The 17,595-nt window shown below is 38.8% G+C and overlaps 3 protein-coding genes across 3 annotated transcripts; 2 read left to right on the forward strand and 1 right to left on the reverse strand.

The window, feature by feature from the left end:
• The first annotated feature begins 324 nt into the window (after positions 1-324).
• On the forward strand, positions 325-7,145 carry LOC120015349 (probable LRR receptor-like serine/threonine-protein kinase At2g16250). The gene is made up of 4 exons (XM_038867736.1): positions 325-3,226; positions 3,631-3,759; positions 4,623-4,645; positions 6,118-7,145. Exons 1-4 carry the CDS (start codon positions 1,290-1,292, stop codon positions 6,732-6,734), a joined length of 2,706 nt encoding a protein of 901 aa, XP_038723664.1. The 5' UTR covers positions 325-1,289; the 3' UTR covers positions 6,735-7,145.
• A 579-nt stretch (positions 7,146-7,724) lies between these two features.
• LOC120015354 (transcription termination factor MTERF2, chloroplastic) lies at positions 7,725-11,857 on the forward strand. The gene is made up of 6 exons (XM_038867751.1): positions 7,725-8,403; positions 8,824-9,232; positions 9,492-9,707; positions 9,971-10,078; positions 10,712-10,986; positions 11,341-11,857. The coding sequence occupies exons 1-6, from the start codon at positions 7,766-7,768 to the stop codon at positions 11,672-11,674; spliced, it is 1,980 nt and encodes a 659-aa protein (XP_038723679.1). The 5' UTR covers positions 7,725-7,765; the 3' UTR covers positions 11,675-11,857.
• Positions 11,858-11,974: 117 nt separating this feature from the next.
• On the reverse strand, positions 11,975-15,749 carry LOC120015380 (NADH dehydrogenase [ubiquinone] iron-sulfur protein 8, mitochondrial). Its single transcript, XM_038867786.1, has 8 exons — positions 15,587-15,749; positions 14,652-14,730; positions 14,026-14,079; positions 13,840-13,931; positions 13,650-13,763; positions 12,636-12,703; positions 12,403-12,514; positions 11,975-12,315 (listed from the first exon to the last, which is right to left on the reverse strand). Exons 1-8 carry the CDS (start codon positions 15,638-15,640, stop codon positions 12,220-12,222), a joined length of 669 nt encoding a protein of 222 aa, XP_038723714.1. The 5' UTR covers positions 15,641-15,749; the 3' UTR covers positions 11,975-12,219.
• Between the last annotated feature and the right edge of the window lie 1,846 nt (positions 15,750-17,595).

The following is a 17,595-nucleotide window of genomic DNA, read 5'->3' on the forward strand; positions in this document are numbered from 1 at the left end:
CATAAGTTATATGTCCGAAATTCAGGTCCAAATATAAATTTTTTGTTTGGTTTATCAAATACATAAATCTTGTCCAGTTTACTTGTCTGAACCCTAATCCGGATTAGGTTATTGTCCGGTTTACTTATTCGAATTTAAACTAATCCGGATTTGATCAATTAAGTACGTCCGAAATCCTAATATGGGTTAGGGTCCTGACATGGAAATATTTTTGTAAACACGTAATGTAGTTTGATTCGAAATCGATTTTCTTTGCCACCCCTAGACACAATTACACTGAATTAACGTGACATTGAGATACAAATAAAGGGAAAGTTACAGCCTTAATGTGGGTGTGATCCAAAATCACCCAAAAAGATTATTGGAATTTATGGGAAATTTGAAAAACAATCTTTTGTTTAATTGACAAAGATCAGATCTTCAATCTGCAATATTTTGCTTTTTCCAGGCTACAACTTCAATGCCAAGCCCAACTGAGTCTCTTTGGTTTCACTAGTAACTTTCGTCGAACGGTTGAGGGACATAAATTTCGCATCTCTAAGAAAAGGTAAAAAATCACACACCAAACCATCAGTCTAGCCCCCTGTGGCACTGCCGCGCAGCCGGCGCCGGACCTGCCTCTTCAGTCGCTCACCAAACCATCGGTCTAGCACGAACCCACCAAATACTAGACGCAACCCCACCGGCTCGGGTAGTCGGGTCACTTGGAAAGCTCTTTGTTTTTGGAGTCAGTCGGGCCACTGTCAATGCTCGCTTTATGAACAACTGTCTCAGTGCCTTATTTTCAAGGAATAGCAGTGTAGCCCAACAGTCATCCAAGCCTGCCGGAGTTTTCGTCGGAGCAGCCTTCTTTCGGATTGCTAATCTGGCAATAGCGTCCCTCAATCAGTCAAGGAGTAGTAGGAGAGTGATGGTCCACTGTTGATCTTGACCAGCTACTCTATCTCTAAAATTATTACTTTGATTAGCAAATATAATTACATACAAATATTGTTTTTATTTTCTATTTTTAATTGTCTTGTGTCTCTCTCGTCAACTGAGGAAACTGGAGGGGGAACCAGAGAGAGAGAGAGAGGGAGAGAGTAGGTAGAGAGAGAGGATGCGCTGAAAATTCACACAGGTCGGTAAGCAACAACGACAACTTGAAGGAGAAGAAGAATTCAACTTACTTGTGATTGAGGTAAGTGCTGGGTTTTATTTTAGGGGCGTAGAGAGAGCAAGAGGAGTTGAAACAGAGAGAGGAGGCGAAACAGAGAATGTGTGGATCAGAGAATCAATGTCCATGAGCCATGGTTGATCGGCAAAGCGTAGTAACGCTTACTTTTCTGTTGATGCTCTTATTCGGGTCCACATTTGAGCAGCAAACGGAGACACTGAGTTCCCGCTCCGAGCGAGCGGCTCTGCTGGAGCTCAGATCTTCGTTAGGGTTAAGAAGCAGGGACTGGCCTATAAAGGCAGACCCATGCTCGATTTGGAGCGGTATTCAATGCCAAAATGGCAGCGTTGTTGGGATTAACATCTCCGGATTTCGAAGGACGAGGATTGGTAAACAAAATCCACAATTCGCGGTCGATGCACTTGTCAATCTCACTCGGCTTGTCTCTTTTAACGCTTCAAGGTTCTTGCTTCCTGGTTCAATCCCTGACTGGTTCGGGCAGCGGCTCTTGTCGCTGCAGGTGCTTGATCTTCGGTCGTGCTCGATAAGAGATGCTATTCCATGGAGTATGGGCAACATGACTAATTTGACTACTATGGTACTGGCTCAGAATACCTTGACGGGTTTAGTTCCTTCGACTTTGGGGCAATTGTTGGGCCTTTCGGTTCTTGATTTTTCGCAGAATTCACTCACTGGATCTATTCCGGAGTCATTTGGGTCTCTTGCGAACTTGACAGTACTTGATATGTCCAATAATTTCTTATCTGGGTCGATTCCTCCTGGCATTGGTACCCTTTCCAAGCTTCAGTACTTGAATCTTTCTGGCAACAGTCTATCCTCTTCCATACCTTCTCAACTTGGCGACCTAGATAGTTTGGTTGACCTTGATCTCAGCTCGAACACGTTGAGTGGTTCTGTGCCGCCTGACTTAAGAGCTTTAAGGAACTTGCAGAAAATGCTTATTGGGGACAATTTTCTTAGTGGGTCTTTGCCAGCCAATTTGTTTCCTGCTCCAAGCCAGTTGCAGAGTGTAGTTCTGAGGGACAACAATTTCACTGATGCTCTACCTGAGATGCTGTGGGCAATGCCTACATTGCGGATTCTTGATATCTCAGGCAATAATTTTACTGGTGTTCTTCCCAACTCTAGCTTGAATGCCAATGCAACTGCTGTACAATGTAATATTTCAGGGAATATGTTTTATGGAGTACTCAAACCTCTTCTTAGAAGATGCAGTTTTGCTGATTTATCTGGGAATTACTTTGAAGGCAGGATCCCGGATTATCTGCGTGCTAATACATCTTTTGTCAGCAATTGCCTCCAAAATATCTCGAGGCAGAGGACATTGGAGGACTGTGCATCATTCTATGCTGCTAGGGGCCTGACTTTTGATAACTTTGGATTACCAAATTCCACACAACCTCGTGGTGAACCAACTTCTAACAGAAATTTAATTATATTGGCAAGTGTTCTTGGAGGATTTGGGCTCATCGTTCTCCTTGTGGTGCTATTATTGCTGTTTCTGTGCATCCGGAAGAGGAATGGTTCTACGAGTCAAAGAGGTGTTGGTGTAGGACCAGTTCCTACTGAGACTACTCCTCCAGCCCCAGGAGCATCGATTAACTTATCCAGTTTGGGAGATGGATTTACGTATCAGCAGCTACTTCAAGTTACAGCTGACTTCAGTGACACAAATCTCATTAAACATGGCCACTCGGGGGATCTTTTCCAGGGGGTTTTGGAGAATGGAATTTCTGTAGTCATAAAAAGAATCGACTTACAGTCCATTAAGAAGGAATCGTACCTAGTGGAACTAGACTTCTTTAGTAAGGTTTCACATACGAGATTTGTTCCCCTATTTGGACACTGCTTAGAGACTGAAAATGAGAAGTTCCTGGTATACAAGTACATGCCAAATGGTGATTTGTCAAGTTCCTTATACAGGAAATCCAATTCGGACGATGATAGTTTACAGTCGTTGGATTGGATAACAAGATTAAAAATAGCTTCGGGGGCAGCTGAGGGTCTATCTTATCTGCATCATGAATGCACACCGCCTCTCGTGCACAGGTACATTGACGACTCACTTCTTGCTGCTTCCTTCTTTTTCTAGTGTGTCAGGACCTAAACAAGTCAAAATTCAGTCCACTGTTTCTGTTAATTCCCATTAAGAGACTTCAAGCCTTAAACCAATATATTTTGGGCCGTCCACCATACAAGCCATTAATTCTGGCATCAGAGTTTACCTTGTTCACATGTCAATCTTGAGTAATTTCTACTTCCAGCATTAGTTTGTAAAGTCAGTGCCATGCTAGTACGTTTAATTAGTCAGTTCCCACTTCCCATGATTAGTATACCCGTTAACTGGTGCAGCTGCTTTGACTGTCAATTGATTCCTACTTCTTAATTAGCTTCCATCAATAGCATTTATGACAGTGCTCTTATGCTAAAAATGTTTACCTTTGTCATTGAAGAGATGTTCAAGCAAGTAGTATACTTCTGGATGATAAATTTGAAGTGCGACTAGGGAGCCTGAGTGAGCTTTGTGTTCAAGAAGGGGAGACTCAGCAAAGCAAAATCACCAGGTTGCTGCGGTTGCCTCAGTAAGTATTCCAATAATGCCTGGCTTTTATCGGACATCTGGTGAACTGTTACTTAATCAGATACAAACTTTTATTGTATTTTTTAATAAAAAAAACAATACATTGCTCGCCTTTTTGTCAATCTTCCAATGTTTTGCTTTCGGAGCAGTTATCCTTTCGTCTTTTCTTTGAAAGAACTTTTTGGCCACCCAGCTATAACCCTTGGGGTTGGCACCCTCTTGGTGCTCCCAATAATCTAATCTCTGTTTTTTGGGCCAAAAGAAATAAGTTATAAGCTAATGTGATCTCCTAGCATAACACAGTGAGGCATATGGTGCACACAGGATTTTTTGCTAGTCCTTTTTATGAACTTTTCAACTTGTGCCTTGTCCAAGTTATTGATCCAAATAATTTTAGTGGGCACTGAGCAGCTGCCACAGCTAATTGATGTGGCAGACCAGGAGACGTCCTTCTGTGGGAACATACGCTTGAAGCTATTGCGCTTTACATTAATTTCTGTCTCAGAAATATTCTGTGAAATCAGATAGCTGGCTTAAAGACTTCAAATAACATGAAGGATACTTTGTGAAATGAGTGTCAACATTCACAATGGCTCAGCACAATTACTGTGATGCAAAATTGTCGAAATTTGCTACTGACTGTGCAAACATGAACAAAATATTGAGATAATACAAAATTTAATGGCACTGCTAGCCTTGTGCTTCTGTTACTTAAAACTAAAACGTGGAGCAAAATTTGATGTGGTCATGATGCTCTATTAAACTTGGCATCTACTTATGTTTCACTTTCTATTTCTAATTGTCTAATAACAAGCTCAAAACTTTTTGGTCAAAGTTGTGATAATAGTTTTTTTTAATGTGCAGGTCTTCTGAACAAGGTGCTTCAGGTATGTACAAAAAAAAATCCTTAAACTTTCCCTTCATTTCTCATGTCAACTTTGGTTTCTTACACCCTAAAAGTTAATATAGTTCATACAGATATAGTCATTTCTGTCTTAAGGTCCACAACATTAATGTTGGTTCTTATTGTAAGTATTGCTTTTAGGCAGACAGTGTTGTTCAAGCTTCTGACTTTCATAGCACTCCTGAAAAATCAATCTTAACTTAGATTTTCCTTGGTGTTCTTGAATTAGAATTTTGATTCTCAGATGGGTTAGTGATCACTGTGATGTGGTTATTATCTTTAACATTCCATTTACAGATATATTTCACCCTATATGCACTGTGATGAAGTGGTAGAGTTGAGTGATGCAAACTAAGGGTCACATATTCAACTATTGGAAATAGCTTCTCCACATATTTATGTGGGGGTAAAGTTTGCGTTGCATACATCTTGCCTGTCTCCGACCATGCAAACTGCAAGAGCCTTGTGCATGGGAGTAGTTTACGTCATCCACTGTAATGCACCACCTGTCGTATGATTACTGCTTAATAATTTGGAGTACCTCATCTCACATTTAGGAATTGTAATTGGTAACTCATTCTTCTCTAAAATTTCCCCCAATATACCATATTTGTGGTCTTAGTGTCCTGTAGAAATCTTTAAGTAGGCATTATTATAACCCGTGTCGTTTTGCTTGAAGCTTGGACAGCATAATCATTACTGATAAAAGTTCTGTCCTGTATTTAGCAGTGTGACATACCACACCATGTATTGTGCTTATTTCTTAGGTATATAGAATATGTCATTTCTTTTTGAGGATATTAATTCATGACTCCGAGCCAGTTAATTTTCATGATTTTTCCATCTCTGTAATTTTGGGGATCCAGTAGAAATCTGAGGTTTAGCAAGCCGTATTTAACAAGAATCAACTACAAGCTTTTGTGGAAACAAAATAGAACATTTTGAGCCTTGATTTCCATTCTTATATCTGTAAGGCATGGTTGCCTGGAGTGCTGGGTACCTTCCTTATCTGAAGTTTGTAGTTGCCCGTTCATTTTTGCTTTGCCCTTGAAATCATGTTTTTACCTTCCCCATCTTACAACCTTTAAAGTCTTGCAACATCTGAGGCCAGCCATCAATGACAGGGTTCCATTATGGGATGTTGCAAGCTGCAACTTTTCCGATTCTGTTTTATACACCCATGTAAATGTATTAGTGTTTGAGGGACATATCGAGATGAATTTGAGAGGAAGTTCTCCGTAGGCTTTTGTGGCTGGTAGCTCTAGGCTTTTATGGTTTGTTGAAATACTGAGAGAATGGTTTGTTTAGGTTTGTATTTCTGTGTCCTGAAACGATCCTGGTTGTTTCAAAATATTAGTTGTTTGTAATGTTTATACAAGATAACCTCTTCTTACAATTGATTTCTGGTTTAGACTTGTATTTCTGATTTCATTTCTTGCTATCTTGACATTCCAGGTTCAATCACTGCAACATGTGCCTATGATGTTTACTGCTTTGGAAAGGTATTGCTTGAGCTTGTAACCGGTAAGCTCGGAATCAGTGCATCCAATGATACCCAAATGAAGGAATGGTTGGAACAAACACTACCATCCATAAGTATATATGACAAGGAACAAGTGACAAAAATTGTGGATCCATCTTTAATTATCGACGAGGATCTCTTAGAGGAGGTGTGGGCCATGGCCATTGTCGCCAAGTCTTGTCTCAATCCGAAGCCTTCAAGGCGTCCCCTCATGAGATACATCCTGAAGGCATTGGAGAATCCGTTAAAAGTTGTGAGGGACGAAAGTTCGGCCTCAGCACGGCTTAGGGCAACCTCTTCTAGAGGGTCTTGGAATGCTGCAGTATTTGGTAGCTGGCGTCACAGCACATCTGATGTAGCAGCGATTCCAGCAACTTCCTCCGCAAGAGGAGAAGGAGGGAGTAGCATGAAACAAGCCGGAACCCCAGGTTCACAGGGGAGCGGTCACGATGGCGGAGGTGAACATTCATCCTCAGGTGGAAGACATTCTAAAGAGATTTTTCCAGTACTATCAGACGTGCAAGATGTAGAGAGACAGGAACAGGATTAGAGAGTTGTTGATTGCCATTCATTCTTTTGTCAATAATACAGCAGGCTTCCCATTCGAGTGCCTGCTCACTGGTACCCCAATGAAGCCGCTCCGGGGTCTCGGAGCATTTCAACGAGACAGGCAAAACAATTATGGAGATTTTGTCATGGGAGCAGCTGTATTAATTTGTTGATGAATCCAGTTGGAAAGATCAAGAATACAGGAAGAGGGGTGCCATTGAAGATTAAAGTTCAATTTTTTTTTTTGGTTTGACAGCTTGTTTTTGGTAAACAAGCTACCATTTTTCAAGGTCTAATTGATCCTTGTTTGTGGTTCTCATGCATTGTAAATTGGAATTGTTTAAAAGAAAGTGAATTTGATGAGCATATATGAGTTGAAAATTAAATAGGAATCTTTATTTAAGTAAACTAATTAGAGTTTGTTTTTTAATTTAATTTAGGGTTGATGTCTTTAAATACATAAGGATGCATTGGAGATTCGAACCTCGGTCATCACGTGATACACATCATTTTTACTACACCAATTAATGGCTCGGGTGTATGCACCAGAGAATTAAAAGAATATTTGGAGGCTTTGTCTAGAATCATTATGTGTATTCTATATTAGATTTATTCGATTCTTTCAAGAATTTTTTCTTACGATCGGGTTGGGTTTCACTCTCTAGATACTCTTCGTTTTGATTTACTTATGTTAGGATGGAACTATTATGTGTATTCTATATCAAATTTATTCGATTATATGAAGCATTCTTCCTTCAATCGGTTTGGGTTAGTGTAATTTCATTAAGTGCTTTCTGCATTAGAGATTCTATTATGATTCAATTCGACTTCTATCAATCAAATTTATTTTTAATTATTTTTAAATATCTAATCTTTTATTTTAGGTTTCGTACAAGGTTTTCGTAAAAACTATTTAAAAAATAAAATTCATTTGAAATTGGCCAAAAAATAAATAAAAGGAAAATTATCTGAGATATCGGCTCGCGCCACTTTATCTTCTGAAATGAGAGTAATGTTCCCCTCAAGACCACTATGCTGCCCTGTCCACAGCATCACCGAGTTCTGAACCCCTCCCTCCACCTCCACCGGAAAACCAATTCAATCATCACCGTCCACCTCTCGACCACCGCGAACTCGGAGCCCAATGACCGCAGACACAACTCTAAATCCACATCCTTACTCCTCCGTCACCTCTCCGGACAGCCACCGCCAAACCTGGAACAGCTCAACCAGACTGTCTCGCCAGAAGAGAAAGTCAAGTTACTGGAATTGGCCCTCGTCACTAAAAGAACACCGCAATTCCCTGGCTCCATCTACGCTCAATCCCCTAGCGACGCTGACGTAACGTCCTCCTTGCCTCCGCTGAAAACGCTATTTCGAGACAAAGGTGAGGATGGAAATTTTGAGGATGAAGAAGAGGAGGAAATGATAATGAAAGCGCTCAAGATACGTAGGAAAGTCACAGCAGAGGTTTTCAAGGACGCTTTGAGGAGGAACGGCAAGTTCGGCATCACATACGCCTCCAATGTTGTGGATGGTTTGCCTGATTTCATCGATTTTGTTATGATCAGGGCCGCCGCTTTGAAGAAATTGCCGGAGTTTTCAAATTCTACATTTAATTCTCGAGCTAGGACTGTCATTGAAGACCTGAAAGTTGTGCCACTCACAAGGTACTGTATCTGTAATGGTATTATCTGTTTGTTTTCTTCTCTCTGTTATTTAATCATTTCTGGGTAAATTGTACTTACAAGGTACTTGCTGCTCATAATTTGCCCTATTCCTTTTCTTTTTCTTGGCACATGGCATTAAGAGTTTTTGGAGTGAATTAAGGGAAACTAATTCTCCATGAATCATGAACCTTGGGATTATCTGCATTTTTTCTTTTTATGTTGACAATTAATGGAAGGAAACATATTCTTCTTGTTCTCTAATTATGTAGTTACATTTTTTCTTTGACTATGTTTCCATTTAGATCTACCTTTTCCTTTAAATTGTAGTGGCAGGAAGACTGATGCTGTAGGAATTATTGTCTGTCGTCGATTTATGATTATTTGCTAGCCTTTTCTATTGAGTGAAAATTGTTTTTCCAGGTGGTTGAAACATCTTGGGCTGACATATCCCAAGATTGCAGAGCTTATTTGCATGTCAGGAGGGAATCTTGGGTCCATTCCACGTCTTGTTGAGTGGTTGAGATCAATTCATGTTAAGGGTGGGTTCGTTGCTGTTGCACTCTTGAAATCTAGAGGGAATCTTCTTGAACGCAGCATTGAAGAGTTGGATGAAATAGTTGAGTACTTGGAGTGCAATGGAATTCGGAGGGATTGGATGGGTGTTGTCATGGGTCGCTGTCCTCAACTGTTGACTTATAGCATGGATGAACTAAAAACTCGTGTAGGGTTTTACCTGGAAATGGGAATGAATGAGAAGGATTTTGGCACAATGGTATATGATTATCCGAGGGTACTCGGTCACTTTACCCTGGAAGAAATGAGCCAGCAGGTATTTTTTTAATGACTCAGTTTGCCTTTCCTTTTAAAATTCTAGTGTCTGAGTTTGTTTCCTGGAATCTATGCCGCCATTTGCTTGTATCAAACACAAGTGCAAGGTAATTATTCTGGAGTATTTTCTCTGTTTAATACTGCAAACTTCGAGGCACTGCCTTGGTGTTAAGTTACAAAATGCTCAGCTGAAGCATGATCCAGGGATCGCTGTTGATTATGAATATCATGAGCGATATGTTACTTTTTTTCCCATACAGGTTAATTATCTGAAGGAGTTCGGCTTGAATAACGAAGAAGTTAGCAAGCTGCTAGCCTTTAGGCCACAATTGATGGGCTGTAGCATTGAGGAAAGATGGAAGCCTCTTGTTAAGTATTTGTATTACCTTGGAATTTCCCGAGATGGTATGAGGAGAATGCTCATCATGAAACCAATGATCTTCTGTGTTGATTTGGAGAAAACCATTGCACCAAAGGTATGCTATTGCCTTGGTTGTTGCTTTGTAAAGCTGTTGTCGATGTGGCGTCAAACATTGAATTTCATAATGTAGTTTAAATCTTCTTCTCTTTAGACACAGATTTTATCTTTTTTCCTCCATCTTTCTTATTTGATTTCATCTTACATATTAGATTAGTTTTGTATATTTTCAACATGAACCAGAAACTTCTTGTATCAAATTCCATTGTTGATTCTGTTATGCTATACGAGTGAATGTTGACAGTTTTCTCTGTTGTAAAGGTACAATTTTTCAAGGACATAGGCATTCGGGATGATGCCATTGCTAACATGCTGGTGAAGTTTCCTCCTTTATTAACGTACAGCTTCTACAAGAAAATCCGGCCAGTGGTTTGTTCCGTTCCTTGGTCTTTTTCTTTTTTCATTCCGTAGCTTATGAATGTACTTCATCAATTGGACATTCCCCTTTTGGTTTTTACCATGCATTTTTTTTTTCACATTTTTCTATATTTGAATGGGGAATATCATGCATCTTTAGAAAATCTGGCAAGGGGAAGTTAGAAGAAGAAATTAAGGCAGAAAGTTTACATTCATCCCACAACACTGTTGTTTGAAACTCATCAGACAATTTTACTTCTGCCTGTCTCTTTTCCCTCACCATCATACTCACTGCATGAGTATTGATGACCGAAAATGTATGCGTGTGCGTCAATAGTCAGGACAAAAATCAATAAGTGTTGCTTCATCGATAGCTGATATCATTTCACATTCTTCTTTTGCAAATGGGCAGCAAGAAAAAATGGATGTTTGGTCCAGAAAAGGAACCATGTCAAATTTGCTAGCACTTTTTTTGGCATTATGTGTTTGTGAGAACTTTGAATGTTGATATCTTGTTCCTGGAGCTAATAGATTTGGAATGATTATCTTGCATTGGAAGGTCTAATATGACTATAGGAGTTAAATTTTGCTGCAATATTCTGGGTAAATATCTGCTTTAGTTTGCTTAAATTAAATATATCACAGGTCATATTCTTGATGACAAAAGCTGGAGTCGGTGAAAGGGATATCGCAAAGGTTGTAGCATTGGGACCAGAACTCCTTGGCTGCAGCATAGTGCATAAGCTTGAGGTTAATGTGAAATATTTTCTCTCACTTGGCATACGTCTTCGACAGTTGGGTGAGATGATTGCGGATTTCCCCATGCTACTTCGATATAGCTTAAATGTCCTTTGTCCAAAGTATCGTTATTTGCGGCGAACTATGGTTCGACCTCTGCAGGATCTGATCGAATTTCCCAGGTAAACTGCATCTGAGAGTGATGAATAACTAGATCATTGACAATTTTCTTCTGTTCCTTTCTCTAATAGTATGCAAAAGTCTATTCAGACATCGTTAGAACAATTGGTTTATTAGTTCCACGAAATGAGCCAATAGCTCTTGGTCTCCAGGTTGCAGAAAATGTCCTAGTGTGTGCCTAAGGAGAAGGGTTAGTTATATTCAGCTAGTCTAATGGTATTTTGCCTATTTTCCGTTGGCCGAGTGACCAAATGAATCTGTTCTTTTTTCTTCTTTTTTTCAATTATGTTATTTCTTTTATTAGCTATTGTAGTATATAGTATATATCTGACACCAGGCAATGGAAATTATTGAAGGTTTTTCAGCTATTCCCTTGATGAACGAATAATCCCAAGGCACAAAGTTCTGGTAGAGAATAGGATAAACTTTAAGCTGCGGTACATGCTGGCAAGCTCTGATGAGGAGTTCCATAACAAGGTCAAGGATGCAGTAGAGCGGCGTGAAAGGTTTGAATCTCAAGCCATGACTAATACCCTAACAGATGACGGCTTATCAGAAAACAGCTCACTCGTAGATTTTTCGGAAAATGAGGTTAGTTTTTCTGTTTCTCAAGTGACTGATCGCACACAAGGGTGGGCGAAGTTGAATACTTCAGAAAACGAGGATTCTGAAAGCGAGTATACTGAATAAGTTCAGTTCCTCAATCCTTCTTGATCAACCCTCATCAAAAAATGTATGTATACTTTGACTGCCTGTGTAGTGTTGTACAGCTACTCGATTCTATAATAAAATGTAATGAATTATTATAGTCGACTTGGTGACTTTCTCTGAGGGCAAACTGTATAAACTTAGGAGTTCCTGACACTCTTGTGACCACGTGTTAAGCTTTTGCCCCATTTATATTATCGTTAAGTGAAAAATTTCTGTGTTTATGTGCGTGCGGGCCTGATGAAAAATGGTCAACAGTACATACTAATGAAGTGCTACATGTAAATCCAGTTCAAATTTTACACCCACCTAATCTCATCTTCATTCTCTCATCAAATCCATCATCAATTTAAAATTATCATTTGAACTTGAATTTGCTTCACGCATTTCACATCATTTATGAAAAACTTGAATGTGTAGCAGGCATTCCATGACCACGACGGATGCACCAAGACCCATATACAGATCTCTTTATTTCATGCTCAAGATAATGCTAGCATCAAACACAAAAGGGGAACGTAAGACAGTCAGCGGTACAGGGCTTCGGATCTAAGGTTCTCTGCAATCTCAGTTTCCCATCGGTCTCCATTCTCAAGCAGCTTCTCTTTGTCATACAAAAGCTCCTGCAACGATGGAGAAAATTATAAATACACCGATTTAACAGTGTAATGCATCCACTTAACGATACAGAACTAAGGATAACTATCAACCTCATGAGTCTCAGTTGCAAATTCAAAGTTGGGTCCTTCAACAATGGCATCAACAGGGCATGCTTCTTGGCAGAAACCACAATAGATGCACTTTGTCATGTCAATATCATACCTGGAAAATCAAACAAATGGAAGACATTAATGACCAAAAAAAACAAAGAAGGATGAGCAAACAGACAGAAAAAGATAGTAACTTTTCATGTGGGATGCGGATGGAGGGGTGAGAAGTCTACCTGGTCGTCCGACGGCTTCCATCTTCTCTTTCCTCGGCCTCAATCGTAATTGCCTGTGCGGGGCATATCTGAAAAATAACCTCATGAGACATTATTAAGAATAATTAAGTGAACAAAAAGGTTAAATATATCCTTTAAGTTCAACCTCCATATCAAAGGAAAAAAATTGGATAACACCCACATGAATGATCTAAATAAACAGAAAGAGAAGTCAGATACCACCAAAGAAAATTATGATGGTACTGCAAACAATTTAGCCTTAAGTAGAGAATGGGTATCTAGTAGCCACTAAATGAAAGCAATTATGACAGGATATTAGTATTACCTCAAGAAAAAGATGGGCATCATAATCAAATACTCAAGGAGTATAAAGATGGTGACTTGAAGACTAAAAGGACCTTTCAAAGGTTACACATCGTTTTATAAACCATGATGACAAAGGCAATTAAAATTATTGCCAAAAGCTTAATCTGCCAGACCCGTTAGAATGGCACAACTAACTTTTGGTAGGTGGTAAGGAAGAAAGAAATCCGGTCAATGAATCTTTCTAAAAAACTGGTATCAGTACATTAGTGCTTCAGTCTTCCATTCCGGATAAGCAAGCCTAATAAATGCCCCATAACAGGATTTAAGAAATCGGGGGGTGTTGAGCAAATGCGACAAATGTGTGGTCACTATTCTAGTCATTTGCATGGGTCAGCCTTGAACCAATAAGAAAAAAGATGCCAGCATAGTCTTAAAGCAGGGGTCAGAGTATCATGTGGTACTTGAGAATACACTTTTTTACATCATACCAATATACCATTTCTGAAATCTACCAATAATACTTTCACCAATACAGAGAACTGGCACAGTACAGATATGGCTGTAAAATGTGATTTTCACATACTAATAAAAGTCTGCAACGAGAATATGGTAACACTATCCTCAAATCACATTCTGCAGAACTATTACAATAACTATAACAATATATACACACAGCCAAAATAAACATAATGGATTTGGAAAACTTACAGCTTCACAAAGCTTACAAGCAATACAACGTTCCTCTCCAGTTGGATAACGTCGAAGAGCATGCTCACCACGAAAACGAGGGCTCAACGGGCCCTTCTCAAAGGGATAATTGATCTGCATAAGAATGATTGCTTCAATGAAATAATTGTCCATCATGGAGAAAGCCAGCTTATGGATATAGAAGACTTACTGTAACTTTTTTTTCGAAGAAATACTTTAGAGTCAGCATCAAACCCCGAACCATTTCAGTTAGAAACAAAGTGTTTATGCTTCGCTCAAAAACTGCGGTTGCAAGTTATTAGTTCAGAACTACCCCAGTTCTCAACATATCAATTGAACCAAAAAGAAAATCCAAGCACTCCAGAAAATACAATACCAGAACTCCAATCCTTTGAAATCTCCTTTGCAAGCTGCTCTCTTTCTTCATCTTCTGGGGTTCGCAGATAAATATGAATTGTGAATATCAATATCCGACATCAAGGACAACACAACTTGGCAGCTTGCAGGAAAAAAAAAAGTTTGCGTACATTGATGGAGAATTATATCAGGAAGTTGTTGTCTTAAGTTGTTTTCAGTATGGTCTTATACTAAAATTTTAAAACTAAGCAGGCAAACGAATATTCTTTGTATTCCCTGTCAAAACCACATTAATCTATAGAACAGACATACACTTTCCTAGAAAGTAATCTGCAAAGGCCATCATGTAGGAGAGAATCACAATCGTTAAACTATCTGAAACATACATGTTACTAATGTTAATTGAGAACCTATATACATAGCTATCCTTCACAATTCACATAAACACTAATACTTCTTAGCCTTAAAATAGCTACTGGTACAATCCCTCATGGCTTCATGTTTTGCAATTCCCGTAATGATAAATTGAAGCTATATGTATATGGTTGCGTATACACATACACCGAGGTTAGGCGAACACTATGAGCAAAAAAAATAAAAAAATAAAATAAAAACTATGAAGAGAGAGGAGAGAGCAATACAAACCTTTCTTGGTGCTATAAGGATGCGCACTGAAACGCACCCCATAACCGGAAGGCCCCTGCAATGCTTGTCCTGAAACAGCCTGGAAAAAACAAAAGAGAGCATACTACAATAACACAAGCAACTAATAAATTAAGGCTACAAATAACTAAATTAGGTACTTCGGAAAATCACAAATAATGGAAAAACAAGTGACATAAGCAGCCGATCATTAAGAAAACGAATATATGCATGTTCCGAGGTTTTCTGATTCCACTCAGCCCAGTGACTACATCCTGGGGTATCGCACCACATGCGAACATGTCGGCCGCAGGGGTTAAACCTAAAGATCAAAAGTTTAATTCCTAAAAATAGGCTCTCCACATATTATGTGGGATAAGGTCCGCGCACATCTTGTCTGTTCCCCACCCCAAGCACCACCCACCTCTGGAGCCATGTGCATCAAGATACCAAATGCAGCAAGAAATGGTTCCAAATGACTAGTCTTCTTATAGATATCAGCCGTTTTATTACTAATTCCTCTATTAAGCATATCAAAAACAATTGTGCCACTGAGTTTGAGACCCTAGCAGGATATATTAACCAATCGAATCGATCAAAAACAAGCACAACATGTTCTAAGACTATAACAACCCGTAAATATCAAACTCAGCCAAAGCTAGGGTTTCAGGTGGCCACCGAACAATCGCACTCAATAAGTTAACTAATTACAAAGGATCTCCAGATGCTATCCAAACAAAAATTCATGACTAAAAATTAAATATTAAAACAGAAGAAAATCGAATAAGATAACATAGTCAATTGATTCCGCTCTTGGTTTCACATATTACATACTCTTGAAACCAATAGTTCCCTTACATTTCCAATATGTTCCGAGCAACAAAACAAAACAAAACAAAACAGGGAAAGAAAATTCAGTCCGGCAGAATAATACTTACGAGATGACGAGCCCGAAGAGCAGCGAGAGACTTGCGAGCTAAGATCGCTGCCATGGGTGCTAGTGGAGCGAAGGCGATCGGGAGGCTCTTGCGCGACTCAAGTAGCTACAGGTACGCAACTGGGAAACAAAGGCCGGTAAATTCTTTTGGCTTGTGGATGCCACGACCGGTTCACTGTTACGGTCGGTTTTTTTATTATTAGTATTATTTATGCAAATAAAAGGAAATGCGTTTTATTTTCTGCCAACGGTGGAATATGATAAATTGTCCGAAAATATAAAGAACCCAATACTATTAAATTAAATATACTACAAAATAGTCAAATTAATAACTTAAAATAAAATCTCCTTGCAACAAAAAAAATCAAAAGTTAAACACTATAAGGTTTTGATTGGTACACCGATTTGGGTTGAAATGGATTGCACGAGACAATATTAGGGCGAACTAAAAGTGGTATCCCCACCCCCAAATTGGTTATCCCACCCCCTAATAATTGATTTTAATTTTTTATTATTATTTTATATATATAAGCAAGTAAAAGGTAATTTACATGTTTCGTGCTTGTCAGTTTGATTTGATTTGTCTCTGTCTTCTATCTCTATATCTGATTCATCAGAGAATCTCATCAACGGTGATGATGGCAATTAGACAAAAGTATCACGAGATATACTGTAGTATATCATGATGGCATTTGGCTGCTACCTTTAAGAGTGTGTTTGGATTGAGGGATTTGGAGGGGAGGGAAAAGAAGGGAAAGGGAGTTTCCTTCCAATTCCCTTGTTTGGATAGTTTATAAAAAATTGAGTGGAGGGATTTGAGGGGATTTGGGAGGAAGATTTCATTAAATTTTTGTCAAAATTCTTTCCTCCCAAAATGGAGTCATTTGGAGGGAAGAGATTACTAATTAAGTTACTTATAAGTTTAAAACCTATTTTACCCTTGGACATAACACTTAAACATAAAAAATAAGGATAAACTAGTAAATTAAACTACTTTTCTTTCCTTTCTTTTTTTATCAATCCAAACATGAGAGAGGGAAATGTATTTTCCCTTTCATTCTCTTCCCTTCTCTTCCTTCCCTTTCCCTTCCCTTCCCTTCCCTTCCCTTCCCTTCCCCCCAAATCTCTCAATCCAAATACACTCTAAAAGACCACTTCTTCACTCAGCTTCCCTTGTGGTCCATTTGATTGCATTTTCGTGTTCGATTGAGTCACTTTTCAAGGTTGCCTCTGTCTTCTATCTCCGTTTGATTGCATTTCCCCATGACATTAGTTGTAGCATATGGGTCAATGCCAGATATGGGTCACTTGATTGCTTCTAAGTACAATGTGATTTTACACATTCTTAGTTATGAACAGTGCTTGATATTTTTGCCTCTGCGTTCTATACCTCCACCTCAACATGAACGTATTACTATCACAATAGGATGGTAATCACTTCGTTCAATTGACATTGACAGATAGTTACCCGATGCCTCCTATTATGATTAAGTGGTTTAGATACAGGTACGATTATGCAAACGAATGGTTCACTCTGTACAGAGAACAACTTGCAACATACATTAGATGTACCCGTTAATCTGTATTGATGTAATGTAATAAGTTTGCTTTAATTAATTGATGGGGTGAGAAAACTAATTTCTTAATGTAAATCAAATGTCAAATCACAGGTAATTCAAAAGAATTAAATATCAAATCATATACTTATCAAAAAAATATATCAAATTATATATAAAATAATAATAAAAAATTAAAATCAATGATTAAGGGGTGGGATAACCAAATTAAAGGGGTGAAAATACTTTTTGTCAATTATATATCATATTTAGGGTTTAGATGTTGTCTACGACTACGTAAAGCGTATTTGGAGTCTATCAACTTTATTTTCTTGTACTGTCCGCGGTTATGTTGATGTTGGGCATTTCTTGGGTTTTAGCTCTTGAGTGGACAAGGAATTATTGACATGGAAGGTTACTGGCGAGGACAAATAGCAAAGCCAAAGAAGCTTTC

The sequence above is a fragment of the Tripterygium wilfordii genome, chromosome 2 (genome assembly GCF_013401445.1).
Source record: "Tripterygium wilfordii isolate XIE 37 chromosome 2, ASM1340144v1, whole genome shotgun sequence".
Taxonomy (NCBI): domain Eukaryota; kingdom Viridiplantae; phylum Streptophyta; class Magnoliopsida; order Celastrales; family Celastraceae; genus Tripterygium; species Tripterygium wilfordii.

Excerpts from the sequence above, each read along its gene's own strand:
- LOC120015380 (XM_038867786.1), bottom strand. The coding sequence starts at position 15,640 with ATGGCAGCGATCTTAGCTCGCAAGTCTCTCGCTGCTCTTCGGGCTCGT. Across the intron at positions 13,932-14,025 it reads TTCAAAGGATTGGAGTTCTG|TTTTTGAGCGAAGCATAAAC; the intron begins GTATTGTATTTT and ends TTGCAACCGCAG. Across the intron at positions 13,764-13,839 it reads TCTTCGAAAAAAAAGTTACA|ATCAATTATCCCTTTGAGAA; the intron begins GTAAGTCTTCTA and ends ATTCTTATGCAG.
- LOC120015349 (XM_038867736.1), top strand. The coding sequence starts at position 1,290 with ATGGTTGATCGGCAAAGCGTAGTAACGCTTACTTTTCTGTTGATGCTC. Across the intron at positions 3,227-3,630 it reads ACACCGCCTCTCGTGCACAG|AGATGTTCAAGCAAGTAGTA; the intron begins GTACATTGACGA and ends TTGTCATTGAAG. Across the intron at positions 3,760-4,622 it reads AGGTTGCTGCGGTTGCCTCA|GTCTTCTGAACAAGGTGCTT; the intron begins GTAAGTATTCCA and ends TTTAATGTGCAG.
- LOC120015354 (XM_038867751.1), top strand. The coding sequence starts at position 7,766 with ATGCTGCCCTGTCCACAGCATCACCGAGTTCTGAACCCCTCCCTCCAC. Across the intron at positions 9,708-9,970 it reads AGAAAACCATTGCACCAAAG|GTACAATTTTTCAAGGACAT; the intron begins GTATGCTATTGC and ends TCTGTTGTAAAG. Across the intron at positions 10,079-10,711 it reads ACAAGAAAATCCGGCCAGTG|GTCATATTCTTGATGACAAA; the intron begins GTTTGTTCCGTT and ends AATATATCACAG.